The sequence below is a fragment of the Neoarius graeffei genome, chromosome 13, assembly GCF_027579695.1.
Source record: "Neoarius graeffei isolate fNeoGra1 chromosome 13, fNeoGra1.pri, whole genome shotgun sequence".
Lineage (NCBI taxonomy): Eukaryota > Metazoa > Chordata > Actinopteri > Siluriformes > Ariidae > Neoarius > Neoarius graeffei.
The window spans coordinates 32,784,681-32,807,025 of record NC_083581.1 but is presented as its reverse complement, the minus strand read 5'-3'; the positions used below and the strand labels follow the sequence as shown (position 1 = coordinate 32,807,025).

Here is a 22,345-nt window from a genome sequence, read left to right as displayed (position 1 = left end):
AGCACTTTATATGTGGAAAAAGATACCAGTTGAATATGGAAATCAGAAAAATAGAGAATATAATTTATACTGATGTATTTATTTGCACATATATATATATATATATATATATATATATATATATATATATATATATATATATATATAATGATTCTCGAGCGCCCTCTGTTGCACCGGAAGAAACAAATCGGCTTCGTTAGGCTCTTGGTCACGTGCCACGCTCTCCCCTGAGAGCACTTCCGGTGCTGTTTCCTGTGTTTGTAAACTGGGGAAAAAAAAATAGGAACCCTGACGAGAAATATTGCTTGCACAGAAACGGAAGGTAAATTAAAATAAATGCGTGTCGATAGCGGGTTACTTTTAATGTTTTGTAGCGAGGGCTTTATTTTGAAAGACTGAAATAAAAACGCTAAAGTGAGTGACGCTTAATAACACATACGCCCTGTTGTTGTTGTTGTTTTGTGTTGTTATGGAGGGGATTGAACAGGACCGGATCCCAAATCCATCTCCACTGGATTTATAGGGCACTACACAGCCCAAGGTTATTATATAGGAGATAAAACAGTTCTGTAAACCAGTGAAATCTTTAGCGCTTAGCTAGTTCCAGTTCACCAAATATGTGACTTACACGTTTCATTGCAGAGCCTCCATTCCTAATTTTATATCTCTAGTCCTGATTTTAATTTAAAATTTTTCAAAAATCACATTTCATACATCTGTCTTCTGTACTGTTAGACTTGTACACATGCATTGGTTTGTTTTTGTTTGTTTGTTTGTTTACTTTATAGGCTTGCTATCTGACTGACTGATGACGTAGGATCAGTTTCCTCATCACGTGACCCTGTTCATTTTTTACAAAAGACCAAAAAAAAATCTTTATTCTGATATCTTTGATACATTTTTAGTGCTTCTCATATATATATATATATATATATATATATATATATATATATATATATGTATGTGATTCCACGCTTATGGGTACTGAAATGGGGACATGAACTTATTCACCTAAAACCATTTCTTTTTTTACCATCAGGTCACAAAACATGTAATCTTTAATGAATGATATGTTAAAAGATAACTTTAATTTTCTGAGATGTAATAAAAACATATTTATATGCCAAAGTCAGAACGTAACAGAAGTGTTGTGGACATATATATTCTCAATTTTAACAATGTAGAATTACTTTTTGAAACATAGGAAGGTGATGTTTTAGCAAATATAATTAATAAACATGTGTAGTAGAATAAACATACACATTCTTTCAATAAGATTAACATGGTATATAGCTAGATTGTAATTAATTTGTAACAGACGCGAGATGGACAATCGTAACAGAAGTAATGTAACAGACATCATTTTGGAACTCATAGGCTTGACTTTGGCATATAAATATGTTTTTATTACAGCTCAGAAAATTAAAGTTATCTTTTAACATATCATTCATTAAAGATTACATGTTTTGTGACCTGATGGTAAAAAAAGAAATGGTTTTAGGTGAATAAGTTCATGTCCCCATTTCAGTACCCATAAGCGTGGAATCACTCATATATTAGTGTGAGAATGACATGTTCTTCATTGCAGTCTAAAATATTTGATTTGTATTTAACCAACTTCTGTCCAAAAGTGTGGGATTTTTTTTTTCTTCCCTTAACCTTGCACTCTTATACCCCTTTTTGACCAACAGGGAATGGGTTCTCGAACCGGTTCCATTCAGGATTCTTTGAACCTTGGTGCAAAGCGAGCCAGCCCACGTTTTCACCAATTTTGAGCGGAACTGGTGTAATCAAGGATGTCATGAACGGAGGGTGTTGTACGATTCACAACAGTACTAGCAAGACTGCAGAGCGCATTGATTTACTTCCAAGCTTTTGTTCTGTTATTACAGAGATTTGTTTTCAGTCCATTTTTTTTTTCTCAAGATGTATCCTTTTCTGTTGCGTTCTTTATTCCTGCCCTCTGCTTCCTTTCCAAACTAATGACCCACCTACTGATGTCATGGTTCATGCTGGAAAACCCAGCTATGTTTTGGTTCCTGCTGGGAACTGAGTTTTTGTTTTTGGTCGGAATGCTCTGAACGGTTTGGTGTGTGAGCAAAAATGGAAGCTGTTCCCTGTTGGTCGAAAAGGGGTATTAGAAATAAAGGTACCAAGCAGTAGGGGAAAGGGGTGCAATAGGTCTCACCCTTTTTTCTTTTTTTTTTTAATTATATGGTATAAAGATTGTAACTTTATTAGGAGTGTTATAGAACAAACACATAATTACAAATTAACTGGCATCAAATCCAATGATAAAAGTGCAACAATTTTCCAACAAGTCAGTGTTTTACAGTGGATCCGATTCTCTACAGGTGTGGGGCAGTAAGCTCCCAGCAGAAGAGTCCGACTTTCAGTTTCTATTTCGTTTTACTGGGTTCAGTTACCACCCATTCTGATTGGCTCCTGAATAATCTGCAATAATGTCTAACATGCTGATAAATTCCATGCGTTTTCAGTGTAGTGGGGCCGAATATCCCATAGGGCCTAATACTGTCCCCCTTTGCTATACTTGCCTTTGTTGCGATGGCAGTACCAACACTGGTACATCTTTTGTACCTTTAGTATATATTTTACTTGGGAAGATACATGTGGTGTACATTTCATTATCTTTAAAGGTCATGAGAAGCTGTTAAAGTCCAGTGATGTACCATAAATCATTTTAAGGTGTGCTAGAATCAGGTTTCCAGGTATCTTTGATGGTACTACCTCAGTGAATAAAGTGTGGTACCTTTATTTCCGAGTTCCCCAGTTCCATCTGATCTTCCTGCTTAAAGACCCCTGACTGGAGTTAGAAAACCTTGGCTCACACCGCTGCTGACTGTGTGTTACCTATCCATTCTCTCTGCCCAGTGCGACGCTCTATCTCTCTCCCCCAACACACACACGCACATCACTGCGATGTCACAGCTTTCCAACAACCCAGTCCGAGAGCACATGAAATGGGTCAGTGTTTTGTTTTTTTTTCCCACGTTATTTGAATTTTGAACTGTTTCCATTTCATGTCACATGCTTCTGTTGTCAATCCTGCCGTGTCATTACTGGTCCTAATCTTGTGACCTCTGCAAGCATTTAGAAAAATCTGCCTTAATCTCTAACTGGAAATCAATTCAGCTTGGGCTGATAAAAATCAGTGCTCTGTAGTGTTCAGTGCAAAGAACAACATGATGAAATGTTGTATTGTCAGACTGGTGTAAACAGTGTGTGTTTGTGTTTGTGGCAGGCTGGGTTGCTGGGCTGTGAGGCAGTGCTTTCCAGTATGGCTCTGATGCAGGCCAGTTCTCCACCCAGTCATAAAAAGATGAGCCAGAACCACAACCATAGTCACAACCAGGAAGCCCACAGTCACATGGTGCTGCCATCTGGAGTCAGCTGCTCACCCATGGTAAGGCAACCAGGACGTTAACAAACCTGCAAACACAACACGAAAACCAAAGTCATAACAGCAAAACCAAAAATTGTAACAGAAATGCAACAGCGAATCAGGAAGCACAACAATAAAACCGTACATGTCAGAAAATGCAATTAAAAAAAAAATACTTAACAGTAAAACCAAATCCTCAGCAAATTGTAAAAAATGCAATAAAAAAGGAGCACAGCAACAAAGCAGGGGTTTCATGGTCGTCTCTCGTGTGTCTCCTAGCTCATTAATAAGGACGGAGAGTTCCACTCTTCCCGGCTGCTGGAGGAGAAGGACATGCAGTCGAGCCAGAATGTGCAGTCGAAGAAGAAAAACAGGAAGTCAGGAACACCGACCAAAGTGAGAGAGAAAGTGCAGGCAAGTAGCCGACCTGTGTGTGTGTGTGTCTGTGTTACTCTGTCATCTGTCTGGCCCACAGTAACTCCAGTGATTATTTTCCAGACATCCTGAAGTGTGAGATCCAGAATCTAAAATTAAAAAAAAAATAATAATTGTAGCTCGGAATCAAGAGGGAAAATAGTTTAATAAAAGTTTTCTAATCAAATAAGTTACATGGCATTTAGCAGGCACTCTTATCCAGAGCGATGTACAGCAAGTGCAGAAGAGAGGGACAGGAAGTGCTGAACTTGTAGACAAGAAAGTTCTAGTACCAAATGAACAAGTGACGGAATAATACTAAGGGCCTCTGCATGCTCTTGCGACAAGGCTTTCGCAGATAGCTTTTCGCAGACAGTTGTAATTTATCGTTGAGCGGGGAGTAATAGGCGTGCACGATGTTATTCACCGCCACAACGCAAGGGGGCGCGAAGTCGCGAAATCGCTAGGAGTAGTTGGTGGGTGTGGTTAGTGGAGTGTTTATCCTCCGGTTACTTATAATAACTAGAACTGGAGTCGTATAGATGTCCGTACTTCCTCGATCAACCGCTCTTCGTGCTGCTCCAGCTTCGCTCGTGTTTTTAAAAATGGCGGCCGTGAAAACAAACCAAACCGGGAAAGCAGGGAAGCGGAAGTGCGTATACAGCGGATGTAGAGTGGACCAATCGGAGCCCTCTTGTCTGCGACGCTGTCTGCGAGGCTTCTGCGGTGGTCACAATTTTTGGGAGGTGCGCGCAGAGTGTCTGCGAAGGTGGGGGGGCTACGCAGACGCTATCTGCGACGCTATCTGCGAGGACTGCATTGTCAGCATAAATTGGCCTTAAGTGTAATATTCTGTTGAAATACCAGTACTCAGCAAACAGCCAACCAGACAAAACGGCTAACCCCAGGCTAGACATCACGCAGCCTGGGTTGGTCTCGACTGATACGCAGGGAAGCAGAGGCGAGTCTTCAGTCTGCACTTGAAGGTGGTCGGGGAGTCGGCAGTTCTGACCTCAATGGGAAGGTCATTCCACCAACAGGACAGACAGCAGTCTTGAACGAGAGGAGGAGGGGCCAGGTGACCAGTAGTAGCGGAGCATAGAGATCAGACTGGCATATAGGGGCAGATCGGACTCTGGAGGTATGCTGACCCTGACCCCTTGAGAGCCTGGTCAGCTAGCACCAACGTCTTAAATTTGATGCGAGCTGCGATAGGTAGCCAGTGCAGGTCGGCAAGCGGAGGGGTGACATGGGAAGAACGAGGGAGGTTGTAGACCAGGTGAGCTGCAGGGTTATGATGGCAGATGCTGGAAGGTCAGTAAGGAGAGAGTTGTAGTAGTCCAAGTGGGAGAGGATCAGTGCTTGGACCACAAAATGAGTAGATATAATTAATATCACTTACCGAGAATCATGCTGCTGAACTGTAAAGATCATACAGTCAGGGTTTTTTTTCCCCCCCATACTATGCAAGTTCTTCCATAGAAATGAACATTTTTTTTTTTTTTTTTGCGTACAAACATAGGTTGAGTGTGAGCCAATGACGAGCGATGACGGTTCTCTCAACTCCCAGGTGCAGAAGAACTTCATCTGTGAACACTGTTACGGAGCGTTCCGGAGTAGTTATCACCTCAAACGACATATCCTCACTCATACAGGTGAGCTTCTGAACACCAGCATGTCACTTCCTGCTCAAGTGTAGCACATCCTGTAAAACCCTTCAACAACTTCTGCTTCAGTCCAGGACATTCACGGCGGAGTGCAATCTCAGTCTTCACGTTTAAGCCTAGAATCTAGAACGTTTGTGCTGCAGCGCTGTTGAATTCTTGGTTCTGATTGGTCAGAAGGTGCTGAGCTTTAGGTGATGTTTTCTAGGAGGAGAGATTAAAAGTGAATTTGACTTTACATTTCTTCAGAAAAGAGTTGTTTACGCTTTCTGCTTCCACTTGAGTGTATATTGCCAAAGGAGAGACGATGGACGAAAATGCCTCTTTAAAAACGTAGCACTTTTTTGTTTTGCAGTTTGTCAAATGTTTTTCTCACTGTGCACTGAATATGAACGTAATATATTTGAGGATGCCATAGAAAAATAAATAAATATTCATCTCATCTCATTATCTCTAGCCGCTTTATCCTGTCCTACAGGGTCGCAGGCAAGCTGGAGCCTATCCCAGCTGACTACGGGCGAAAGGCGGGGTACACCCTGGACAAGTCGCCAGGTCATCACAGGGCTGACACATAGACACAGACAACCATTCACACACTCATTCACACCTACGCTCAATTTAGAGTCACCAGTTAGCCTAACCTGCATGTCTTTGGACTGTGGGGGAAACCGGAGCACCCGGAGGAAACCCACGTGGACACGGGGGGAACATGCAAACTCCGCACAGAAAGGCCCTCGCCGGCCACGGGGCTCGAACCCGGACCTTCTTGCTGTGAGGCGACAGCGCTAACCACTACACCACCGTGCCACCCTCACGTCGTAAGTTGTTACGGATAAAAGTGATTTGCATGATTTCTGAGAGAAAAAAAAAGATTTAAATGTTCCTGTGGGCCGTATGGGTTTTATGATGGCCTCTGAGTTGAGAAGTTATTCTCTTCCTACAGTGTTTGATAGACATGAGGTTTGTGGTAACATTTGCCCGTTTCATTTTTATTATAATAATATCCCCGCTCCGAAGGAGGGGGGGGTGTACTGGTTTACCTCTGTCTGTCCGTGTTTCTGTCCATCCGAAACACCGTTTTTCTCAGCAACCACAAATCATAGCCACTTGGTACCAAACTTCAGCTTGGGGTTCTATACCGTGTATAGACCCTTTTCAGTCACGTGACCTTCGTAAACGTGACCGCCATTTTGGACATGTAGTGGACTTCGGCTCGAATCGGTTTGAATGCAAGGAAGGCGACAAACATAAAAGAAAAAGGAGCGAGATGCAGAAAACTGTATTTACTAGTTTACTGTAATTATGATCTGGCAGCTATTTACACCGGATCCAGTGTAAATAGCTGCTGGAGCGCGCGCGCTCCGGCCGGCCGCGAGCGAGCGCGCTCCGGAACCTCGGACGTTGGCTCCGGCAGCTATTTACACTGGATCCGGTGTAAATAGCTGCCAGATCATAATTACAGTAAACTAGAATGGAATGTTAACAGCAATGTAATGCCTTTTCTGGCTAATTTTATTCGTCTTACCTCCAACAAAGTGGTCACTACACAAGTGTTGGTATGCCGCTATCCATCTTCTCCGTCGGTCAGCATCTACCGGGATCCGATAAAATGATAACCCTTGCCTTGTTTGTTGATGGTTACTACATCCAGGTGCACAACAATATAGTGGCATGATGGAAGTCTTGCTGAAAATAAACACTTTCTTTGCTGCCGTTCCTCACTGCTGGCTGTGGTAAACTACTGGTAGTACATGTCCAAAATGGCGGCCGCGTTTGTCGTGACGTCACGTGAAAAGGGTCCATACCGTTTTCAGATCTGTCGCACATCGACTTCCTGTTTACCGACTGAATGTATTTATGAAACACATATTGCTTGGATTTACAAAATTTTTGTAACATTTTTCTCAGCAACTACAAATCACAACTGCTTGATATTTGGTACCGAGTTTCAGCTTGGGGTTCTATTACCATGTATACCATTTTCAGGTCTGTCGCACATCGGTAAACAGGAAGTCGACTGAATGTATTTACGAAACACACAAGGCCAGGGCTTAATTTGAGCCGGAACATGACGGAACAAGATCCGGAACCTCCGTCGTCGGATCCGGCAGCTATTTTCATTTCATTCGGTGTTCCGGCAGCTATTTAAATGGATCAGATCACCTCCGTGACCATCACAAAGGGAAAAAAAAATCAAACAAATTAAATAAATAAGTAAATAAAAATTTGTTTAGTGTTCGGTTTTGATTTTGATATCTGTTGTTGATTTCTCTTCTATGACATCCACAAAATCTATGCGGGGGGGACATGGGGTGTATACTTCCGCTCAATAGAACACCGGGTTTTTTGTAGCAGTTAGCTTGCGCTGTGGAAAAAATGGCAAAAAAAGAAGAACGCTTACTAAAATTTTTAAAATGAATTCTCCAACTTGTTTTGTAAACCCTTTATTTCTTAACTATTACTTGAATTGATTGCACTTATGTTTGCTGGCACTGCTTTTAAACTTGAAACATGCTTGAAATCCTAGGCTATGCTTTTAAATACCCTACTTAAATCCTTAAAATGAGTCATTTAACTCATGTCTTGTGTGATCTGATCTCCAATGGTGAAATAAACCGGTTGTGATATGAGTACAGGCTGTTATTTTAGAAGATAAATTTAATATATAATTTAATATATAATGTTAAAATAAAATAAAACTTTAAATAATCGTGGTCATACTTCCTTCTTTTTTTGCTTGGCCCAGACTCTGTCTCCTCACTCACTGTAGCTTTAGGTACTAAAAATTGATCCATTTTGTCTCTGGCAAAGGCTAGCTGAAGTTCGCTAAATGTCCGCAATAGTAACTTATTCTGGTTTATTTTTCCTCACGTTACGCCCCAGGGCGGCACGGTGGTGTAGTGGTTAGCGCTGTCACCTCACAGCAAGAAGGTCCGGGTTCGAGCCCCGTGGCCGGCGAGGGCCTTTCTGTGCGGAGTTTGCATGTTCTCCCCGTGTCCGCGTGGGTTTCCTCCGGGTGCTCCGGTTTCCCCCACAGTCCAAAGACATGCAGGTTAGGTTAACTGGTGACTCTAAATTGACCGTAGGTGTGAATGTGAGTGTGAATGGTTGTCTGTGTCTATGTGTCAGCCCTGTGATGACCTGGCGACTTGTCCAGGGTGTACCCCGCCTTTCGCCCGTAGTCAGCTGGGATAGGCTCCAGCTTGCCTGCAACCCTGTAGAACAGGATAAAGCGGCTAGAGATAATGAGATGAGACGAGACGTTGCGCCCCGCCCCCCCCCCGAAGAACTCTGGCGCCCCCTAGGGGAGGTGCGCCCCACACTTTGAAAAGCCCTGAGTTATAGTAAACCGCCCCCTGCCTTTTTTTTTTTTTTTTTTTGAGTCGCCAGACCCACCCACCTCCTGCGTTCCGGGGCCTCCCGCTTCACAAATTAAGCACTGCACAGGGCGGATTTTGACGCTATTTCAAGAAGCAAAATGTGATTTCAAAATGAGTTTAGCAGGATGCTGTTTGAAATCCCTGGGGAGAACACTGCTCTTTACTTACTCGTTTCAGGGTTAATTATTTGTTGAAGTCAACATTCATAACAAGTGTCCTGTTCCTTCGATTGCTTGCATTCTGATATAAGCGAGAGCGCGGGGAGATACGCAAGTGAGCAGTAGCTCACAGTTGATCTTGTTATTAACCCTAACTCAGATTTTCCAGTCTTTTTTCCGACAGGATGCAGTGACAAAGCAGGCTGCACATTGTCTAACCTACTCACTCTCACTGATTTCTCTAAAATGGTTCCATATTAGTTTAGAGTGACTGGAAACACCTGCTGCTCTTCACCCTCTTAGATTGTTGTCATGTGACTACCACTAGTTCTCATGTATATTTGATTCTTATAGGTGCAATATTTAGAAGTGAGACCAGAAGTAAAGCTTGTGTGTGTGTGTGTGTGTGTGTGTAGGTGAGAAGCCGTTTGGGTGCGACATGTGTGACATGCGATTTATTCAGCGCTACCACCTGGAGAGACACAAACGTGTGCACAGTGGAGAGAAGCCTTATCAGTGTGACCGCTGTCAGCAGGTCAGACACACACATTACAGAAATGCAGATGCTTTGATATTTAGCAAGGGCCCAAAGTCTGAAACCTTGTCCAAACTAACAGTGCTATTTTTATATTTTGACCACACAGTGAAATGCAAACTAGATGCACACTGTCATTTCAGCTTTTTTTTTTTTTGGACAACATGAAACATGTCTTTGTACAGCTTTTATACTCTACAGTGCAGTCAAATGATACAGAAAACTACATCACAAAAACGCCATCTTTGGATTTGAACAATCGTATAGCTATTAATGTCCCTGAAAAGCTGGGGATAACATTATCCTACTTAGTTGCTATAGTAACAGCTAATTCACATGGACTTGCAAGGCAGACGCTCCACATAATAATAGTCTTAGATTAACATTTTGATGATAAGAGAAGCATATAATTGTTAATTTGGTGATGTTTTCTGTAATGAGACCTTTATTTCACATTAGTGTCCGTGCGTTGTAACAGGCTGTAAGCTGCTATGACATAAGTAGTAGTGGTGGTGATGATAGTAAGAACTATGGATCCAAAACTACAAGTTACCCGGAGTACTACACTGAAAATGATAAGATCATAAAAAATATGGAGGATGTGGTGAATGGTTTTAACCAATTCTTTGTAAATGTGGGACCAGATTTAGCAGCAAAAATAAAGGAACCCGAGACAACACAATGTGGGGACATAGAAGATATGGGGGACAGAAATCCAAGTACAATTTTTCTAACTGCAACTGATGAGGAAGAAATTATCCAAATTGTAAGAAAATGTAAAAACAAAACCTCTGCAGACTGGAATGATATAGACATCACAGTAAAGACAGTTATTGAGGGAATTGTGAAACCACTCACCCACATCTGCAATTTATCTTTTCAATCAGGTACATTTCCAGACAAAATGAAAATTGCAAAAGTGATACCATTGTTTAAAACCGGAGATAGACACCATTTCACAAACTACAGGCCTGTATCTTTACTCCCCCAATTCTCCAAAATACTCGAAAAACTTTTTTCAGATAGACTGGACAAATTCATTGAAAAACACAACCTCCTTACAGACAGTCAATATGGATTCAGAACGGACAGATCAACATCGATGGCACTAATGGAACTAATAGAGGAAATCACAAAATGTATAGACAATAAAAAAAATAGCAATTGGAGTATTTGTGGACCTAAAAAAAAGCATTCGATACCATTGATCATAGTATATTATTAAGTAAACTAGAAAAGTGTGGTGTTAAGGCCTCTGCATGCTCTTGCGACAAGGCTTTCGCAGATAGCTTTTCGCAGACAGTTGTAATTTATCGTTGAGCGGGGAGTAATAGGCGTGCGCGATGTTATTCACCGCCACAACACAAGGGGGCACGAAGTCGCTAGGAGTAGTTGGTGGGTGTGGTTAGTGGAGTGTTTATCCTCCGGTTACTTATAATGACTAGAACTTTTATTTTTTTTATGATGACTAGAACTGGAGTCGTATAGATGTACATACTTCCTCAATCAACCGCTCTTCGTGCTGCTCCATCTTCGCTCGTGTTTTTAAAAATGCCGGTCGTGAAAACAAACCAAACCGGGAAAGTAGGGAAGCGGAAGTGCGTGTACAGCGGATGTAGAGTGGACCAATCAGAGCCCTCTTGTCTGCGGCGCTGTCTGCAAGGCTTCTGCGGTGGTCACAATTTTTGGGAGGTGCGCGCAGAGCATCTGCGAAGGTGGGGGGGGGGCTACGCAGACACTGTCTGCGACGCTATCTGCGAGGACTGGGTTGTCAGCATAAATTGACCTTTAGGGGAGTTGGGTGGAGCTGGCTGTCGAGCTGTCTAAGAAACAGGCAACAGTTTGTGCAGATAGGTGACCATAAATCTGATTTCATGAACATTACATGCGGGGTACCACAGGGATCAATATTAGGTCCGAAATTATTCATATTATATATTAATGATATATGTAGAATTTCGCGAGTACTGAAATTTTTGTTTGCAGATGACACCAATATTTTTTGTTCCGGTGAGAATTTGCAGCAGACTTTAGAGACAATCACAACTGAAATAAATAAACTAAAACTATGGTTTGACAAAAATAAATTATCATTAAATCTAAGCAAAACAAAGATCATGTTGTTTGGGAGACACAAAATAGATTGTAATGTAGAATTGATAATAGACAATACTAAGATAGAAATGGTACAGGAAATCAAATTTCTTGGTGTGATTTTGGATCATAAAGTCTGCTGGAAACCTCATGTAGGATACGTACGAGCAAAACTGGCAAAGTGCTCTGCAATTCTGTGGAAAACAACATATTCTTGATTGCAAATCTTTGCATACTCTGTATTACTCATTATTTTTGCCATATCTGACTTACTGTGTCGAAGTCTGGGGAAACGCCTACAAAACCACTCTGCAGCCGATATGTACAATACAGAAAAGAGCAATAAGGACAATAAACAAAACAGGATACAGAGATCACACACACTCACTATTCATAAAATCACACATGTTGAAATTTATGGATCTGGTCAAATTCAAAAGAGCACAAATAATGTATAAAGCGAGAAATAATCTATTGCCAAAAAATATACAAGGAATGTTTAGTGAGAGAGAGGGGGGATATAATCTAAGGGGAGACCTAAATTTTAAAAAACCAAAGGTTCGAACAAATATGAAAAACATGTGCGTATCGAGCTGTGGGGTGACTTTATGGAACAGACTGGAGACAGAAATAAAACAAAGTGCAAATATAAATCTGTTTAAAAAAGGTACAAAAAAATTTTTAAACAAGTATATAGAAGAGGAAGTATGTCAACGGAGGATGATGAGGGATAAATAGAATAGGGATGATTGTTATATTAGAACTAGCTTAGTTTATGGTATATATTTATTTATTTATGGGGATAGTTTATATATTCATATTTACAGGGATAGGTATGTAGTAGATATTTATTTTTGTAATTATATATTTATATAGATATTTGTGAAGTGTATATATGGAATGTAGTATATATTTATTTTTGTAATTAAATATTTATATAGATATTTATGAAGTGTGTGTGTATATATACAGTGGGGCAAAAAAGTATTTAGTCAGCCACCAATTGTGCAAGTTCTCCCACTTAGAAAGACGAGAGAGGCCTGTAATTTTCATCATAGGTACACTTCAACTATGAGAGACAGAATGGGGGGAAAGAATCCAGGAAATCACATTGTAGGATTTTTAATGAATTAATTGGTAAGTTCCTCGGTAAAATAAGTATTTGGTCACCTACAAACAAGCAAGATTTCTGGCTCTCACAGACCTGTAACAACTTCTTTAAGAGGCTCCTCTGTCCTCCACTCGTTACCTGTATTAATGGCACCTGTTTGAACTCGTGATCAGTATAAAAGACACCTGTCCACAACCTCAAACAGTCACACTCCAAACTCCACTATGGCCAAGACCAAAGAGCTGTCAAAGGACACCAGAAACAAAATTGTAGACCTGCACCAGGCTGGGAAGACTGAATCTGCAATAGGTAAGCAGCTTGGTGTGAAGAAATCAACTGTGGGAGCAATTATTAGAAAATGGAAGACGTACAAGACCACTGATAATCTCCCTCGATCTGGGACTCCACGCAAGATCTCACCCCGTGGGGTCAAAATGATCACAAGAACATTGAGCAAAAATCCCAGAACCACATGGGGGGACCTAGTGAATGACCTGCAGAGAGCTGGGACCAAAGTAACAAAGGCTACCATCAGTAACACACTACGCCGCCAGGGACTCAAATCCTGCAGTGCCAGACGTGTCCCCCTGCTTAAGCCAGTACATGTCCAGGCCTGTCTGAAGTTTGCTAGAGAGCATTTGGATGATCCAGAAGAGGATTGGGAGAATATCATATGGTCAGATGAAACCAAAATAGAACTTTTTGGTAAAAACTCAACTTGTCGTGTTTGGAGGAGAAAGAATGCTGAGTTGCATCCAAAGAACACCATACCTACTGTGAAGCATGGGTGTGGAAACATCATGCTTTGGGGCTGTTTTTCTGCAAAGGAACCAGGACGACTGATCCGTGTAAAGGAAAGAATGAATGAGGCCATGTATCGTGAGATTTTGAGTGAAAACCTCCTTCCATCAGCAAGGGCATTGAAGATGAAACATGGCTGGGTCTTTCAGCATGACAATGATCCCAAACACACCGCCCGGGCAATGAAGGAGTGGCTTCGTAAGAAGCATTTCAAGGTCCTGGAGTGGCCTAGCCAGTCTCCAGATCTCAACCCCATAGAAAATCTTTGGAGGGAGTTGAAAGTCCGTGTTGCCCAGCGACAGCTCAAAAACATCACTGCTGTAGAGGAGATCTGCATGGAGGAAAGGGCCAAAATACCAGCAACAGTGTGTGAAAACCTTGTGAAGACTTACAGAAAACGTTTGACCTCTGTCATTGCCAACAAAGGGTAGATAACAAATGGCCCTTTTCCACTACCCTTTTTCAGCTCGCTTCAGCTCACTTCAGCCCGACACGGCTCGCGTTTTGACTACCTTAGAGCAGCACGACTCAGCTCGCTTCAGCCCTGCTTAGCACCCAAAACTCGCACGGTTTTGGGGTAGGGCTGAAGCGAGCCAAACCGAGCTGAGTGGGGCTAGGGGCATGAGCAGACACTCCCCTGTGCACTGATTGGTGAGGAGGAGTGTCCTCACATGCCCACACACGCCCCGCGAGCACGCTGGGATCTGTAAACACCGTAAACCCGGAAGAAGAAGAATTACGAGAATATCTGAAGCCTTATGCGCCTCGCCTCATCTATACGCTCTTGCCAGTATCTGTTGGCGTTGTCGGTGACAACAAGCCACAGCACCAAGACCAGCAACACTAATGACTCCATGTCCTCCATGTTTATTGTTTACTATCCGGGTCGTGAGACTACCGCTTAAAAGGTCACTGATGTCACTGTTTGCGCCGCCTAACGACATCACGTGACGTCCACCCACTTTCGCTAACTCCACAAAATGTGTCCACCCACTTCCAGCCAGCGCGGTTGTAGTCGAAATGCAACTCCAACAGCCCCACTCAGCTCGACTCAGCCCAACTCAGCACGGCACGGCTCAGCCCAACTCAGCCGCGTTTGTAGTGGAAAAGCGGCAATAGTATTGAGATGAACTTTTGTTATTGACCAAATACTTATTTTCCACCATAATTTGCAAATAAATTCTTTAAAAATCAGACAATGTGATTTTCTGGATTTTTTTTTTCTCATTCTGTCTCTCATAGTTGAAGTGTACCTATGATGAAAATTACAGGCCTCTCTCATCTTTTTAAGGGGGAGAACTTGCACAATTGGTGACTGACTAAATACTTTTTTGCCCCACTGTATGGTATGTCGTATATATTTTTGTAATTATATATTTATATAGATATTCATGAAGTGTATAATGGTATATATTTTTATAGGTGTATTAATGAAGTTTGGATTTCGGGGTAGTTAAAAAGGGGTGGGAAATTAAAGTATTGTACTTCTTCCCACTCCTTTTTCGAACAATGTGCGGTGTATTGTAATGTCTTAGCTCTTTATGTATATTATTTATTCATTTTCTTTGTCACATTCTCATTTTTTTTCTTTTGTATGTACAAATAGTTACATTTTTTTTTTTTATACATGTTCAAAATAAAATAAAATAAAATTCAAATAAACTCAAATTCAAACTACATTCTACAACATTAACTACACTACCGTTCAAAAGTTTGGGGTCACCCAGACAATTTTGTGTTTTCCATGAAAAGTCACACTTTTATTTACCACCATAAGTTGTAAAATGAATAGAAAATAGAGTCAAGCCATTTTTCTGGCCATTTTGAGCATTTAATCGACCCCACAAATGTGATGCTCCAGAAACTCAATCTGCTCAAAGGAAGGTCAGTTTTATAGCTTCTCTAAAGAGCTCAACTGTTTTCAGCTGTGCTAACATGATTGTACAAGGGTTTTCTAATCATCCATTAGCCTTCTGAGGCAATGAGCAAACACATTGTACCATTAGAACACTGGAGTGAGAGTTGCTGGAAATGGGCCTCTATACACCTATGGAGATATTGCACCAAAAACCAGACATTTGCAGCTGGAATAGTCATTTACCACATTAGCAATGTATAGAGTGGATTTCTGATTAGTTTAAAGTGATCTTCATTGAAAAGAACAGTGCTTTTCTTTCAAAAATAAGGACATTTCAAAGTGACCCCAAACTTTCGAACAGTAGTGTATAAATGGATAAAAAATACAAGATTTTTTAAATAAATACAAACTTGTACTGGTTGGCAAATTGTTGTGGTATAAGACAAATAATACATTACGTTACAGGCATTTAGCAGGCGCTCTTATCCAGAACAATACACAACATACCCATGGTAGCGTGAGGAGCAGTTGGGGGTTAGGTGTCTTGCTCAAAGGCGCTTCAGCCGTTCCTGCTGGTTCAGGGAATCAAACTGGTGACCTTTTGGTCCCAAAGCTGCTTCTCTAACCATTAGGCCATTGTTTCCCCAATTTTAATAGGTTATGGTACTATTGCAGGTTACATTACAGGCATTTAGTGCGCAGAGGCTCTTATCCAGAGTGACATACACTGAGTGCATGCACACACACACCCAGCACCTGAGGAGTTAGGGGTTAGCTGCCTTGCTCAAGGGCACTTTAGCCTTGGTTTTTCCTGCCGGTCCAAGGAATCAAACCAGTAACCCTTTGGGCCCAAGGCTGCTTGTCTAATCTTCAGGCCATGGCTGCTCCATGGCAAATACAATTTGTGATGTACCGTTATTGAAAAATGGCCAGCTTGAGGTTGGTAAGAGGAAAGGCAGGTCGTGTTGGGCCACATCATATCACGGGATCACTGATTATTTTCCTATAATGGTATGACCGCTGATTATTTTTCTTCCTTACCTGGTGACAGCGAATAACATTTTTTGTCTGTAATTTGACTTTCAAATAGTGACGCATGTTCACTTGTGGTCATAATTTTACATAAACTCATTATGGATATGAATATCACGGCAGTATTGGGCTTTCAATGATTTCTTTGAACTGTTCTTTTTCTGGGGCAGAATGATTGTACAACATCTATAATGGAAAAAACCCAGGAATCGGTTGTTTTTTAAGGTTTTGTTTAAACGTCCCTTAGCAAGTGTCCCCCCGACCAGGTGCTTTTGGTAATCATCAACAAGCTTCTGGCAGAATTCTGGTTTTATGTTTGACCACTCTTTTTGGCAGAGTTCAGTTCAATTTGTTGGTTTTCTGCCATCGACCTGACATTTAAGCACAGTCCACATATTTTCAATAGATTTGAGGTCAGAACTTTGGAAAGGCCATTCCAAAAGCTTAATGTTAGCCTGCTTTATCTATTCCATGACCAGCTTTGATGTGCATTTGGGGTCATTGTCCTTTCTGATGGTTTGAGGTTATGCTGAAGAATTCTGAGGTAGTCCTCCTCCTTCATTATTCCATCCATTTTGTGCAATACACCAGTTCCACTGGCAGCAAAACAGCCCCAGAGCATGATGATGCTACCACCACCGTGCTTAAAGGAGAACTGAAGGAAAAAATTATCAAAATTCTATTTCTCATTTTATAAAACGTAGGAATGCATTTCTGACAACTATTTTGTCACTGCTATAGCAAGTTATGAATGTTTGAAATATGCCCTGTAATATATCAATCCATATGTCAAACGAGATTCGTTGAGCCCTGTGCGAGACATCATAGGACGGAAGTAAAACATACAGCGGAAATCAAAGTGACCAACATCTGCCAACGTTGTCAAAAGATGCGCGCACCCTCCTTCGAATGCTGCCGTTATCAAGCCGGAAGTTTTCCCCGTGTCCGAAATCGCTCCCTACTCACTATATGGTGTGGACGCCATTTTGTAGTGCTGTCCGAAACCTTGGTGAGGATTGTGGGAAATGTGCTCAGTATCAGCATGTATTTATCACAAAAATACATGCATGTATTTATTATTTTTGAAACCCACCAGACGCCTGATCTGGCACGTTTTAATTGTGCGACAGTAATGACGTAAATACCAGCGCGACGGACGAGCCCTTATCCTGTCATCTTTCCAACTCTACTCCACGTCGGTTCAAAGTCGTATGGAATAATCGCCATCACTGATGAAGCTGGCAAATCTCGAAATTAATCTAAATTGGAATGATATAGCGATCTGGCCACTGTGTAAACAGTTTTCAAAATGGCGGCGCCAACACTTCATGTTTGAAGTCTTGCATGAGTCTCATGAAGGTCGCGCGGATAAGCGACACCTGCCGTGGACCATACAAACTACATTCAACATGGCTAAAAACTGAAAAGGCCGATAATATGCCAGTACGAGTCACGATATAAGGTTAATATAACCAAAAACGTAATTAAATAACACGTTAATTAAGAAATAAAGCAAAGTTTAAAAATTACTTCAGTTCCCCTTTAACAGTTGGTACAGTGGTCTTGTGATTTAAATGCCTCACCTTTTACTTCTCCAGACATACTTGTGGTCATTGTGGCCAAGCTTTCCTGCAGAAGGCTTTTTCTTTGTGTGTGTCTGGTCTGTTGCAAACATTATTCAAGGTTGAAGGTGTTGATTTAGGAGCAGGGGTTTCTTTCTTGGATGGAAGCCTCTTTGTCCATGGTGATGTAAAACTCACTTGACTGGAGACAGTGTTCCAGTAGCTTCCAGTTCATGGCAGGCCTGTGCCTTGGTTGTTCCTGATCATCCAAACCAATTTCCTCTCATCTGAGGGTGACGGTTTGTGTCTTCTTCCAGCAAAGTAGCTTGGCAAAATGGCTACACCTCCTAATAACTTTTACTTGCATACAATTGTTTCCTGAGGTGTGTAAATCTATGATCCTCTTTCTCGGATCTGCACTGAGCTCTTTGGACTTTCCCATTATAGTGTGTGTTGGTCAATGCAATGAGTGCTGCAAACAAACCCTTTTTATGTTGTGCTCAGAGAAGCTACCAGCTGCAGTCAATCATGATCACTAACAGGAAGTTAAGAGGTCTTAGCCTTGGCAAGTTAAGACATTTTGGAACTTTCAGCACTACTGAGTTAATAATATAAGCAGGTGTGTGTATATTTCTGACCCTGTATGTATAATTTTGACCCTGTGTTGTTTTCAGAAAACCCAAGATAAATTAAAACTTGTGCACCACATTCTTGTTTTTTTTTCTTCTGTTAAACATATGTAATGCACAATCGTTCTGCCACAGAAAAGGAACAGTTCAAAGAAACCACTGAAAGCCTAATATTTGCCATAACATTCATGCCAATGATGAGTGTCCTGTAAATGTCTGACCTCAACTGTATGCGTAATAAAAATAAAAAGCACCCGTTCCATACATAATTACTGGCTTTCCTTCTCTATTTCTCGCAGAACTTCTCTAGAACAGACCGGCTCTTGCGGCACCGGCGCATGTGCGTCGTCGGTATCCCTAAGGAGGAGGACACTTCATGCTGTGATGGTCGACCGTATTCACAGGAACCTGCACAGCAGTCTTGGAGCCCCCTACAGGCTAACAATAGCAGCAGCCGGCTCGCAGTGTGATGGTTTCCCGAAGTCTCAGTTCAGCTCTGTGAGACCAGGGTGGACTCAACACAGGCACTTGGGGACATTTTACTGCTCCAGACTGATCCTGGAGACTCTGGGGAAAAGTCTCCTGTCTACTGCTTCACTTCAGCGATGTTTTGAGCTGATTTGACTTGAGAGGAGAGGGATTTTGTAGTATTTTCTATAGATGCTATCAGCCTCTGGGAGGGTTGGCGTAGTGGTATTTTTTTTTTAAATATATAAATATATATGTCTATATATATACTGCACAGGCAATAATGAAATGTAGAGGGCCAAGGAGTGGGTTAATCCTATGTTAGTTACCTTGGAAGGAGATTGGTTTACACACACACACACACACACACACACAAGATGGTTTATCGTGTTACAAAGTCACAGAAAATTGTGAGCAGCTCTTCAGCCATCGTCACATGTGGCCTTTTGATTTCTCCACTGTTCTTCAGTAGCGTCAGGATAACCAGGAATTAGTGAACGAAGTGCCTGACTGCGTTCATGCTAGCCAGAGATAAGTCACTCGTGTTGCTTGTAGTTAATGACCACTATGGATGTCGCATGTAGGCGTACACCAGGGCTTCCCAAACTAAGAGTCACTCGATTTACAAATGGGGTCACGATCATCTCGTTTATTTTAATATTGGATTCCATTTTGTGATGGATACTCTCCTGACACGCTGCGCTATCATAGCCACAAAAAAAAAAAAACCAACAACAACAGGACAAATTTCCCCATCCGTCTGCCTCCGCCAAACAGACTGCATTTAAAATCATATACATGCGTCCTAGTCTAGACCGTTATTGAGTACGAACACTACTAGTTTCACTGCTAGAGTTAGTGTTTGAATTTTAAAAACCTCATGTCACCTTCAAACTTGGTGGAAAGTTTCTCAGCATTCTGAGGTTTTTAGATTAGTAAGTACTTTTGAAAGTAAGGTCAGAGTTTTTGACTTGACTTGCCATTGAGATCATGACGACAACGGCGGACTGCTTTCAGAGAGACGGAGCTCGTCAGTGTGTTTAACGTGGCTGTGCACGAAGTCGCAAAACATTTTATAGCTCGACTTGCAGACCTGATGGATGGGAACGTTTTGACTTGTGAAGTGAACGTCGTTTTTGAGTGCATGAACAATGACGCTTGAAGTACCGCTGCTTCTGCATGTATAAACCAGGCTCCTCTGCTAGACATCTGACTGTATATTTTATATAGCTGGAATAAAAAAAATTTAAAATGTAAGAATGCTTGGAGTTGGAGGAAATTCATAATATCCATTTGGGGTTTTGTTCAAAACGTTTGCGAGCCCTTGGTGTACGCTGTCCAGTGTTTTATTATTTACTATGAGTGAGGAGTAGCCAAAATGTTCCAGATTCTAAAGCGCAGTAGTTAAAGACATTTAAATAATGCATTAATCAGTGTGAAATGGGTTGTTTGGTTTCTATGTTAAATGCTAGACTTCGTAGCCTTGATGACCGATTGGCAAAGCAAACTTTTGTTATAAACAACAGTCATAAGGGTTTCTTCCATTTTTACGCGTCAAACAGTAAACTAAACATTAAACTGAAGAAACGTCGGACCGTGGACAGGGAAATCGTTCGAGCCGGTCGTTTGTATTTGTTGCTTGTTATTTGTCACTTGTCGCTGTTGTTCATATCGTGGTTCTGGGAAAAGTCATAGTACATGGAATGAAGCAAATAGTGGTCTGTTATTTTGTCACTTGCTAGCGTAAGCATGGGGTAAAGCGCAACTCCTGATTATAGTTTCCCCAGTAAATCCATTTTATTTCAAGACAGTTTGGGAATGTTAGGTTAAGGTGTAGGAGTTTTCCAGTTAGTCATGGCAGTTTCATTGTCGATTACAAATACATGTCACTGAAAATTACTATCTCTAGCTACATTCGTAGTGCTGAAGATCAAACAAATTGGATGTATTATTGCAGACCACATCTCCTCCAGGTCAAGAACTTGCATTCACGTTTAGTCATTTGGCAGACGCTGTGATCCAGAGTGACGAGGAAAAAGTGGTCCGCTGTGATTCGGCTCCTCATTGAAATGCATTTCTGTATGTTTGTGCATAAAACTGTTATTTTTGAGTCTGGATTAGAAACGTGAACTCGTATATGAGGTTTTTTTTTTCCTTTTTTTTTAATTCCTGATGCTGTTTATCGTATACAATTTTCTGGATTCAAACACTGGATCAATCAGTCCAGAATAAGGCTAACAGTGTGTGTGTGTGCTTTTAGCTTTAGTCCTTTTTATATATATATGAACCAGTAGTTCCTTAGAAGGCCAGGTACTACAGACTTTAAACACTGAACACAGACTACATGCAGATTTCATGTGCTGAATCTTTTACCTTATTTGATTTGATTTTTAACATTTTGAGTAGTTATTAGACTGCTACAAGTGTTTAAACTAGTAGCCGCATTTTTATAACAAGTAGGTTTTGCATGAAGCTCGGTTCCTCAAACATCATGTATTGTGTTTGTTAAAGGAATAAAAATGTATTTTTTTGTACCTGTTAAAATTTTTTTTGTACTTTTATCTTGCGCAAAACATGCACACTAAACTCTTTCTTACCCAGCTAGGAACTGCATAGTGAGTGGAAATTTAGATTCTCAGAAAACAATAAATTAATTTCTTTTTCCAGGCATCTAAGCTTTTTTTTTTTTTAAGTTGACGTGTTGTTACTTTTCTTTGCCAGCAGGTGGCACCACACACCTAATCCAAGTTCTATCAAAAGTACTATCTGCAAATGTGTGACTTGTTAACCTCTAAAAAGGGTGCCATGGGTCTGAGATGATTTGCTGCCCATTACTACAGTTTATGACACATCCCTGTGACCTGGTGCAGTGGTTTCGAGAAGCGTTGTAGAGGTCCACAAAAGGGTCATGAGGTCATTTCGAGGCTTCTTGAACCAGCGGAGGGCGATTCGCTACTTAATGAAGTCATGTCTACATCTTGGGCCATGCTGACGTTAATAAGGGAAGATTCTTGATACTAATCACTGAAGCAATTAAGTCTTTGGCTCAGTTGGCTCAATTTAATGTTCTGTTGGAGCATCAACGTTGACGTTGAGTACAGATGGTAGTTAATGAGGTGTACAGTACGGACATGATTGCTGGAAAGCTGGATAAATGAATGTACTGTAATGACTGGTCTGGCTTTGGGATTGTCGAGAGCTTTATAGATCCTTTCTCTCTCTCTGATTTACAGTGT

At 41.3% G+C, this 22,345-nt stretch overlaps 1 protein-coding gene across 4 annotated transcripts; it reads left to right on the top strand.

Moving 5' to 3' along the window:
* The first annotated feature begins 216 nt into the window (after positions 1–216).
* Positions 217–21,779, top strand: znf740b (zinc finger protein 740b). Of its 4 annotated transcripts, none has more exons than XM_060937571.1 (7): positions 217–322; positions 2,893–2,985; positions 3,263–3,424; positions 3,683–3,817; positions 5,340–5,472; positions 9,436–9,554; positions 18,941–21,779. In XM_060937571.1, the coding sequence occupies exons 2-7, from the start codon at positions 2,941–2,943 to the stop codon at positions 19,109–19,111; spliced, it is 765 nt and encodes a 254-aa protein (XP_060793554.1). In that variant the 5' UTR covers positions 217–322; positions 2,893–2,940; the 3' UTR covers positions 19,112–21,779. The 4 variants fall into 4 exon arrangements, with proteins under 4 accessions (XP_060793554.1, XP_060793553.1, XP_060793552.1 ...); XM_060937570.1 differs by having other exon boundaries at positions 223–322; positions 2,784–2,985; XM_060937569.1 differs by having other exon boundaries at positions 226–322; positions 1,692–2,985.
* The last annotated feature ends 566 nt before the right edge of the window (positions 21,780–22,345 follow it).